This window comes from Molothrus aeneus, chromosome 9 (assembly GCF_037042795.1).
Source record: "Molothrus aeneus isolate 106 chromosome 9, BPBGC_Maene_1.0, whole genome shotgun sequence".
Lineage (NCBI taxonomy): Eukaryota > Metazoa > Chordata > Aves > Passeriformes > Icteridae > Molothrus > Molothrus aeneus.
In genome coordinates, this window is record NC_089654.1 from 18,918,899 (window position 1) to 18,929,893 (window position 10,995).

At 35.1% G+C, this 10,995-nt stretch overlaps 1 protein-coding gene across 1 annotated transcript in view; it reads left to right on the plus strand.

Annotated features, from left to right (window-relative positions):
* Positions 1–10,745, plus strand: part of AGL (amylo-alpha-1, 6-glucosidase, 4-alpha-glucanotransferase) — a 34,078-nt gene extending 23,333 nt beyond the window's left edge. The window contains exons 25-34 of the mRNA XM_066555419.1: positions 44–146; positions 1,367–1,592; positions 2,006–2,117; positions 2,510–2,645; positions 3,820–3,932; positions 4,651–4,862; positions 5,409–5,506; positions 6,059–6,146; positions 6,233–6,366; positions 7,664–10,745. Of these exons, the coding sequence (XP_066411516.1) occupies positions 44–146; positions 1,367–1,592; positions 2,006–2,117; positions 2,510–2,645; positions 3,820–3,932; positions 4,651–4,862; positions 5,409–5,506; positions 6,059–6,146; positions 6,233–6,366; positions 7,664–7,781 (1,340 nt within the window). The 3' untranslated portion in view covers positions 7,782–10,745. The remainder of the gene's footprint in view (positions 1–43; positions 147–1,366; positions 1,593–2,005; positions 2,118–2,509; positions 2,646–3,819; positions 3,933–4,650; positions 4,863–5,408; positions 5,507–6,058; positions 6,147–6,232; positions 6,367–7,663) is intronic.
* The last annotated feature ends 250 nt before the right edge of the window (positions 10,746–10,995 follow it).

A 10,995-nucleotide genomic window follows, 5' to 3' on the forward strand; every position in this document is an offset into this window, starting at 1 on the left:
TGCTATATCAATTAATTAGATGAATAATGACGTTTCTTTTCAGGTTTACCTCACTTTTCTTCTGGAATTTTTCGTTCGTGGGGAAGGGATACTTTTATTGCACTAAGAGGGCTACTGTTAGTTACTGGGCGCTATCTGGAAGCAAGGTAAGACTGGCCTAGCCTTGGTTCTTGTTGGCTTTGTAGGCACTTAGAAAAAAAGCAATGCTCTCAAAACCTGAGCTTATGGACAAGATGTTTGAAACACTTCATGTGCAGTATAAAACTTTAATGACACTAGACATATTTGGGAGCTCCCTCTAAGTGGGATTAAAAATACTACACAAATAGTCTTTTGCCTTCTTAGCACTGATACAAAGCTGATGTTCTGTAGAGATAAGATAGTTTTAACTCCAGCAGTGCTACTGTTTGTCCTTAAACAAAGTGATTGTTTCACTAGTACTTGCATCATTCTTGCTGAGCAATAATTTCAGAGTTGTTTATGTAAAAACTTGAAGTAGCAAAAGAGAATACTGTTCTAAACAGAAAGGTGTGAATGCAGGTCTGTCATTTTTTTTGTAACTGCAAGTATTGGTCTGTTGATACTAGATATCACCTAATTGTGTGTTGTTGTAATCTGGTAGCTGTAAATATTTAACCTGACAAATGAGCCAGACATAAGCCAGATGAATTTGGTACTTTGATTAATATTAATTTGAATGGAGTTTGGCACATAATAGAAACATAAAAATTAATTGGTGTAAATCAGCATGTATTTATGCTGCTGTACATTTGGCCAACTGTTAGCTTTGTCATGCAGAGAGATCTGCAGTCAACTAGGATCTTTTAAAGCTAGTTGGAATCCATGTTTTCTGCAAGGTATGCGCAACGGTTCTCAAATGAAACTTCTCATAACCTCAGTTGCTGTCACCTCTCTGTATTTTAATAGGAATTTCCCATCTACTCCTGCCCTCCGTCCCCATTCCACCCCACCCATCAGAATGGATACCAGGGTAATCATATACAAGGTCATTAAAAACCTTCCCTGTGACCTCAATGGGATTTGGATTTAGGATCTATATCACTACCTATTAAAAAGCAAATTATCTTTTCCATATGAATAGATGATGTATATTTTGTACAAACTGACTTAAATGTATTCGTGTTGAGGAATTTGTTAGGGAATGGGTGGTTTTTTAATTGTAAAAGAAGTTCATGCTAAATTGAGTAATTTGTAGCTTTCAACAGCAAACTTTTGGAATCTATCTTTAAAATGCTGTTTGTCTTCTTGCTATTATCATAACCCTGTATGCTTTGTACTTGATGCTTGGTCTAACAATGGCCTTGAAGGCAACTTAGTCAAGACTGTGATTTTTCTTTTGTTTTAGAAACATCATTTTAGCATTTGCTGGGACTTTAAGACATGGTCTCATTCCCAATCTGCTCGGTGGGGGGACACATGCTAGATACAACTGTCGTGATGCTGTGTGGTGGTGGCTTCAGTGCATCCAGGAGTACTGTAAAATTGTTCCCAACGGATTAGACATTCTCAGGTGTCCTGTTTCTAGGATGTACCCAAGAGATGACTCTTCTCCTCAGCCTGCAGGCACTGTGGTAAAAAATTCTTCTAACTGAATTATTTAACAAAACTATAATGTTTTAATGAAAGGATGTAATTTTTTTCTAGCTACAAGAACCTGTTGCTATCTGCTATTTATGGTGAAATTTGATTATAGCACAAGAATTCCACATTTTAGGCACTTCTTGCATCACCTGATTAGACCAAGTGCAAGGAGAAAAAAAATTCCATCGGCTTCTAAATATTTTTTGTTGCTTTTTGTCTTGAAAAAATGTTTATATGAAAAGTTGCATACAATGTTATTGCCATTGCCAAGAATGCTACTTGAAAATGTTTGATGGTGTGGGAGTTGCTTTGAAATATCATATAAACTAGAGGTTTAAGAAATGCTTTCTACTCATTTTTCATCTTGCTTTTCACATGTCATCCAAACACGTAATGAATCTAGGATCAGCCACTTTATGAAGTAATACAGGAAGCAATGCAACGACATATGGAAGGCATAAATTTCCGAGAAAGGAATGCTGGTCCTCAGATTGACCAAAAAATGAGAGATGAAGGTAACATACACAGAACACTTGCTGTGCAAAACAGCAGAAGTTGATGAGTATATTTTGTATTTCCTTTTCCTCTTATTTTCTTTTTCTATTGAGAATTTTTTAAAATATATATTTATTGTAACTAAAACTGTATTACTTTATATATATATATATATATATGTAATATTCTTGAAGTGCCTAAATAATAGCTTATTGTTAGCAACTGGTCATATGTTATGGTGCAAGTTACCTTTAAAATTTCACTTAAAGTACAGTTGCCTTCAGAAACCTACCTCAGGTCTCTTGTTGGAGGGCCTTTTTGTTTGTTAGGAAGTTTGGGTTGGGGGTGTGGGTACTTGAGATTTTGTTTTGCCTAAAAAAATTAACTAACACCTGATATTCTTTCTTGTCAGGTTTTAATGTAACTGCAGGCATTGACCATGAAACTGGCTTTGTCTTTGGAGGGAACCGCTTCAATTGTGGCACTTGGATGGATAAAATGGGAGAGAGCGACAAGGCTCGCAACACAGGAATTCCAGCTACTCCGAGGTATGAAAGCCCTGCTTGAGGGAGGGTTTTTTAAATTTATTTTTAACTTGAATTCTTCTGCAGAACCTATGAGTTCTATTGACACATCTGAGAAGTTATCTCTCAAATGTTCTACATGTTTCCACCGACTAAAATGATTATGGATTTTTTTTTCTTTGTGCTGATTTGAAGTCAAAAGCTGTGTTCTTAGGCAGCTGTGTTCTTGGGTGAAGCCCATGGCTTCTGTCACAGTCTTAGCTCCATGCCAAGAGTTGACTTCTGAATTCAGGTAGTAAAACGTAATTTAGGAAATAGTGCATACTTGCTGTACTTGCAGTACTTTGTTATTCAAACTTCTCATCTGAGTTATATATTGATAATTGTGTTGTTTGAATACTTCTAATTTTGAATTCAGAAATATTTACAGCATCTACATTTTAAGTGTTGATATTAACCATTTTGACATAGGCTCTTTATTATGTGCTAGCAAACTGCTGCAGGCATTCTTGCTTGAGTTTAGTACAGTATCAGTTTCAAATTAATTGCCATCCATGGGTAAGAATTGAGGAAAGTGTTACCTTGTTGACAAGTCGAGGATTTTAATTGGGAACCAAGAGCAGTTGAGGTACTTTCCAAAAGAAGCTGAGTTGGTGATATGAGAGAGAAAATTCCATCAAGTAGACAGTAAAGCTGAGTATGATACAATATGAAATATTTGCATATACTGATTACATGAATATTACCTGAAAAAAGAAGCAAATCCAAGAAGTGCATTTAGTCCTAATTTCAATCCCTCACTTTTGACTTGAGTTATCTCTTATGGCAGAACTGTTACCTAAGTTACAGAAGTGTGTGTGCAGTTGAGAAGCTTTGTATTGAACAGTTTTAACACCAGAGGACCACATTGGGGTTTCATGTTCTTAATCACTGGTATAAAATTATCTTCCATTTGTGCTAATTAGGTGGGTATGATAATACCTCTTTAAATAAGGCTGTTGGACATAAACAGATAATTTGCTACCCAGTTTACAATGAAGTTCATTCCTTGACTGAGAAATAGAGGAATAGTAGGAAAATAAGAAAAAAGAAATTGTTTAAATAAGAGACTTAGAAATTTAAATGTTTCAGTTACTTATTGAGCTTTAATAGCCTTCTTAAAGTAAATAATGAGGGTTTTTTATCATTATTCTTTTAGAGATGGCTCTGCTGTGGAAATGGTTGGCCTGTGCAAGTCGGCTGTTCGCTGGTTGATGGATTTATCTGGGAAAAACATATTTCCATTTCGTGGAGTCACTATAAAAAGACATGGTAAAAACAGGCACATCTCATAATTGTATTACTGGGGTATAAAAATAACTAAAACAATGAAATAGTGACCATATAACTTCAGAAGAAGGTTTAGGGGTAAAAGGGCAAAAACTTGCGAAAGTATCTTGTATGATCAAAATCATTTTGTCAGTATAAAAATTTATTAGATGTTTATATTGTCTTCTCAATCTTTCAGATAGTTTATTCTGTAGATTACAAAGGAATTTCAGAGCCTGAATACCTTTTCTCAAAATGGGTATAAGCGATGATGTTGCTGTGTATTATGATGATTGCATTATTCATTACAAGAATGCAAAGTAAAATGATGCAGGACACTTTATGTTATCTTTCTGTCCCTCCCCCAGTATTCATAACACAGGAAACCCCTTGCTGGGAATATTTACATAAATATCATAGGAAGTCCCTTATCTTTTGGAGGGAGTACTCTTCTAATCACAAATTTACTTCAAGCTTAGCCAGCCCAAGTGAATATGTACCCTGTGCAAACTCTGATGTTGCGTTAGTATCATTAGAAATTTCACTGAGCTGTTGTTCCTGTGATCTGTACAATTGGCCTAAATGTAGGGAATCACAAACTGAGAGAGGTGCTCTTGGTCTGCTCCTGTTATATTAAGTGTCAGGAGTTCAAGCAGCATACTTCTGCTGTTGTTGCTGTGGCTGATTGCAGAAAATTAAAACAGTGTCTAATATCTTGCAGGAAAGGAGGAGATTATCACATACGATGAGTGGGACAGGAAAATTCAAGGGCACTTTGAAAAGCTGTTCTTTGTCTCTGAGAATCCAGCAGATCCTGATGAAAAACACCCAAATCTTGTACACAAACGTGGAATTTATAAGGACAGCTATGGAGCTTCGAGTCCATGGTGTGATTACCAACTCAGGCCAAATTTTCCAATAGCAATGGTTGTGGTAAGTGTGGGCAAGTGGGAGGAGGGCTTTGCACTTAAATGCAACCTTAGTTCAGTTATATAAAAAATTAAGGTATGTCTGCATGGCATTCTATCAGGAGTATACATTGCTTGGAATACCTTTTTGAAAGCAGCTTTTTTTCCGTGCTTTTAATATTCATCAATTTTGGACTATGTCCTAAAAATATATCAAGACAGGACTTGCCAGTTTTCTGTATTTACTGTATTCAGAATATCTTTCATGGCTAGGTCTGGGAGGCTGCTTTTCCCATCAAATTGGCTCTTAACAAATCCAACAAAGTCTTTGTCTTCATTGGATTTGCAAAGAGCTTCAGTGATGATATTTGTCAAGGGTATATAAAATAAAATCAAAATTGAAAAAAGAACTGGATACCTTCTGTGTTCTTGCTTACTCTGACTTTCAGGTTCCAGAAGTTGATTCAGTAATGCAAAACTCAGGCTTTTTGTTGTCTTCTGCATTTGCATACACAGCCTTATCTATGTATATGCACAGGCATTATTCATTAAATCTTTATTATTTTATTAGGCCCCTGAGTTGTTTACACCTGAGAGAGCTTGGAAAGCTTTGCAGATAGCAGAGGAAAAGCTTCTTGGTCCATTAGGCATGAAAACCTTAGACCCAGAGTAAGTACAGTAGAGATAAGATCAAGTGGTAATTCCTAAAGACAATAAACAGAACAGTAGGAATTATTTGCTGTAGGGCAGGGGTGGTGGTGATGGTGTGAAATCTTCACTTATACCAATGAAATAAGGCTGCAGGAAGTACTTCCAGAACAATTGTTTTGAAGTCTGTGTAATTGATTTCTTTATATAGGCAGTGGCTGGGTGATTTTGGATGGCTCACAATAAACAAGTCAAATTTGGTATCATACCAAAAATGTTGAATTTGGATCTTGGGACATAGAGTGTTTGATACAGTGCACAGCACTACAGATTGAGTAAAAGTAAAAGGGTAGAATTATGACTCTTAAGTCCTTTCAAGATGTTGACCATTTTCCTACAAATTTAAACTTTATTTGGAATTTCACTGTCATGTAAAGTACAGAACCTATTGGAGACCTCCCTAACTTAACCATCAATAAATGTAAATTACAAGTTTTTTGGTTAATTTATGTTTTCATTTTTTGTGTATCATTTTTAATTAAGACTTTGTTTGCATAATATTTTTTTTTGCAGTGATATGGTGTACTGTGGAGTCTATGATAATGCTCTTGACAATGACAACTACAATGTAGCCAGAGGGTTTAATTATCACCAAGGACCTGTAAGAGCTACTTCCTTCAATTTTAGAGAAAGTGTAGTCATCTTTTCAAACCAACTGCTTTGATAATCATCTCTTTCTTTGTTTAGGAATGGCTATGGCCAATTGGATATTTTCTTCGTGCCAAACTGTATTTCTCTAGGTTGATTGGTCCAGAGATATATGCAAAAACTGTAGTTATGATTAAGAATGTTCTTTCTCGCCACTACGTTCATCTTGAAAGGTAAGGTAACAACAAACACAGATACAAAATACTGAAAATACCAAGCTAGTGGTATCCACCATCCAAATGCATGTAAGAGTACAGATCTACTGTATAAAGAGGATCTCTTTTCTAGATAGGAAGTTGACTGCTATATGTGCAATTGCAGATCTCAAGTCAGATTTCAAATACAGGTGAGATCTAGTGCCTTTCACAGATTGCAGAATTCCTAATACTTACCCATGTTAAGACTGGGTGAAATAAATCATACACAAAAATTAGCATCTCATTTCATACAAGAAATCAGTTTCAGAAAAAAGTGTCAGTGAGTTATTTTTAAAAAAAACGAAGTATTTAAAAACAAACTTTGTAGAACATAATAGTTGAAGGGCAAGTAGTGACAGATTAAAATTGCAGCCGATAAAATGATGGAAAATATTGTTAGATTTACTGTGTTCTAAGTGAGAAAATCAAGATTCTGAAGCTGTCATACTAATAACCTTGATTTTCTAAAGAGACAGAGGAACTTGCATTTTGAGTTTTCCATCAAACCAAACCCACACACTGTTTTTCCTTTTTTGCTATTTTAATTAATAAGGCTTTGAGACAAACTAAACTAAACAAAACACCTTGCCCTTGATATCTCTTCTGTATAATCTGTTCTGCAGCACATGAAACACGTGTTTATTTGTGCCCAAAAGAGTAATTCAGGATTCATGACAAAAGAGTTTGTCTGACCACACAGGGAAGAAAAAAGAATTTGTGAAGCATTAAAGTAGTGTACTTTTTTTTTTACTTCTCTGTTTTGATACTTTGTTTCTGCACAGAATAATTAATGTAGCAACAGGCTTTATTTGTATATTTGTAAGTGTGCTAGTCTGTTGGAGGAGTTTTTGTTCCTAAGGAGGAAAAGAAGGTTTATGTAAACACGCTGTCTTCCAGCCCTTGTCGCTTTTTAGCAGGATAATCAATTTAAAGTATAGTTTGAATGGCATTGTTATCTCATCTTCCAAATGCAAAACTACCAGAATGAGAAACAGAAGCAGCACACCAGTTGTGTAAGTTCAGTTATTATTAGTAGCAGAGAGTCTGCTTTGAAGAGACACTTCCACTACAATTAACAACTGCAGGTGAAAAAAGTATTAGGTCTCAATTATTAAAGGCTATACTATGCTTGTAGCAGAGCAGACTTTTAGTCAAGCTTTTCAGTTTCCTACTGAGCTTATCTTCCAAAAGGCTTTAAAATGAAATGTTCGCTTTTTTTTTTTTTTCAGCCTATAATCTAACAACAGTACTTATTTCTGTTTTCTTTTATCAGATCATCCTGGAAAGGACTTCCAGAACTAACCAATGAGAATGGGCAGTATTGTCCTTTTAGCTGTGAAACTCAGGCCTGGTCAATTGGTGTTATCCTTGAAATCCTTTATGACTTGTAAAAGTTTATTTTGATTGATTTGGTGAAACTTCTGTGGTCTTGTTATTGGGCATAAATGAACACTTGGCTTACACTGCAAGGGAAATTAACTGTTTTGCACAATCACTTAAGTTGTATCCTGACTTTCAGAGATGCTGATGCCAGCAGCTTCTGTGCCCTACAACTGTGTGGGGCTTAGGTGTTTTGAAAATCAGGGCATGACAATAAAATAAAACTGCAGTGCACACTCGATGCAGCAACTTTTAGTAAGGAGCAATTTCAAGAATATGCACAAACTTAATTTTAAGTAGCGTTGGTTTTTTAGCCTTTTCAAAACAAAATCTTAATGTAACAAAGTAAATTTTCTCCTTCCTGAGCTAAAAATAAGCTGCACAGCTCTTATGTTTTTTTTCTTCGTCTCTTAAAGAGCAAATGGATGTTTTTGCAAATGCATGCTGAAGGGGGAGTAGACTAACCTCTAGCTTTCTAAGTTTGGTATGCTTTGTGCTCTAGCACCTTGCATTAATGAAGGCATAATATGTTATCTCTCCATTGAACTGTACAATGGGGATGTTTCTGTATGTGTTCAATTGAACACTCCACTAAGCAACCACAGAAATCAAGTGTATGAATACTGTAATAAATCAACTTTTGAAGTTATATATAAAATTTTAAAAACTTTACTTTGAGAGTTAAGCAATAACAAGATAACATCCTATGTTAATCTGTCTTTAGATTTATTTAAATACCATGAGCCATATAGCAAACCTGTTTTTTCATTTATATCTGGTTTTCACCATGGTTTTCACCATGGCTAATAGAAGTGTGCATACAGTGCACAGCCTATATGTTAGGGAAGGCCAAAGTGCTTGACTGCTTATGAAATTAGTTTATTGAAGAGATAGGGTCACCTGAGCCCTTCTTTCTTGGGAAAATCCTAGCTCTATTAATCAGGTACAAATGCTTAACACAATGGGAAGACATAGTAGCCTACTATCAGAGAGGAGAATATGAGGCTTCTGGACCTTCTGAAATTGCACCAATAACAATAAGCATACTGTGTGGTGTCCTTTGGGAACAATCCAGTGAACATGATGCAAAACATGTTTTTTCATATTTGGATGCCTGCATGTCCTTATTAAGTTCAGGGTTCACAAACTGAGAGGAGAGCAGTTGGTAATTCTCAAACTCTTCATACAATTTTTTCATCTTAGTGCAATAAACAGGCAGAGAGTGATGTTGACAACACCTCCCACACCACAAGGCAAAAAAGCAAAAGCACTATTTCTGAATGTTAGACAACATATGCTGAAAAAATAAATACAGGATGTAATTTTAATGCACTAAAACACAGATCAAGGTTTTATCATGTCTGTACTTTAAAGTTTCTGTATTCTGTCTAAAGTACAGTGCACATACTGTCTTGTTCAGGAAGATGTATTTCAGGTAGATACTGTAAGGGCAAGTTAACTGGTTCAAGAGATAAATTGTAGCAAGTGGCTATACTCATATACTCATTAACCTTTGCTTGAAAGGTTAATAAGGATTTTAACTCCCTTGCTCAAGTGTTCAGTCTTTAGAAGTTAGGAATGGGTAACGTCTATATTATACCTGAACTTTTGAGCTGCAGTACATGGGTTGGGAATTTTTTATTTTCTCAACACAGTGCATAAGAAATGTCAGTTGATCAAAAATGTTACTGAAATGTCAGCTACAGATTATTTTTTTAATGTGCAAGAGGCATAGAAAGTATTTTTCATACTGCACTGAACTTTCCAAAATTCTTGATAATTATATTGAAGTTTCTGTCCTACTGTTTCACTAGCTTTACTGTTTTCCTGGATACTTATTTCTTGTCTATTATATCAAGGTATGTTTTATGGCTCCTGTGGCTTAGAAAGCAGGAACAAAATGGCAGAAAAGAATTTGTTCTTACTTCATGAAAACATTTTAAAATTGGAAGTGAAGCTTAAGAGCTATAACTGTTGAAGATTTCCACCAAGGGTCAAAATTATATTCATTGGCAATAACACTCTTTAAGTGTTGGGAAAAAAAACATGAGTAATTTTTCATCAAAACCTTCCTATGCTATGTACAGATTGCTTTCCAGTTTTGCAACCTGCACTGCTGATAGAGACTGCATATTTGTCACTGCTAGGGTTTTTTTCCTAATTTAATAGTAAAATTTTAAAGATTAATCACCACTGTGTACACAAAAATACATATGTTATGAAACTTCTAAACATGCCCATTTATAATGTTGCTTCTGCACTGATTAGTTGAGCATAGTTTTAGTGACAAATATTTTAAATAGGGAAAAAATATGTATTGGTTGACTTTGCTGTTAAGTAGCAACAAAAGTAAGATTTAAGGTTATTAACTTTCTTGGGGGGTGGTGGTTTATTGGTTTTGGGGTTTTTCTTTTTTTTTTTCCTCAAAAAGCTACTCAACACTTTGTCAAGCCAGACAGTTTAAAAATGAAGAGGGAAGAAAACAATGTTAACTTTTAACATAAAATGAGCTGATATCCATATAGATCAAGTAATTACCCCTAAAAACAGCTGACTTATATTGACTGATCCTGAGCTGTATCATTATCATTTATAGTTTACACTCAAGGACTTGCAGTAATGCAAACTTATAATTGGTAAAATAGAATTAAACTAAATAACTCAGTGAGAACTGTGCATCCATTGTGTTCCAGTTGGTGCTTCTTGATCTATGTTATATTAAGAATTGGTTTTCCTCCCAGTTGAAATAATTTAATTGTTACCAATGCTCACACAGTTAATAGCTCTTGATTTATTCAAAGATTATTAACTTGAGAATTCAAGTAAACTAATGTATCATTCTCACACTGCATGTTGTAATGTAAAATGGAAACATGAGCTTTACATGTCTGTCTATCACAGCAGCAACTGATTTTAGAAAATGTCATTATTCATTTCTGAAATGCACAAAATAAAATTCCTTAATTCAGAGTTAACCTTTTCTTGTGATTTTTTTTAAAAAGGTCAAACTTCGCAGTTGATGTTGCTTGTTCACTTCTTGCAGTTTACCCACAATGGAGAGATTGTTAACTCCTCAAGGTGAATGTAAAAATGTGCTAACAACACTTACTACAAAAACAGCAGCTTATTAGGAAAAAAGCATAAATCTGAGATTCTTATATTGGTGTCAGTATCAGCTGCCCTAGCTGAGTTGGAGTGGGTTTGGGTTAGCTGACCTTCTGCTAT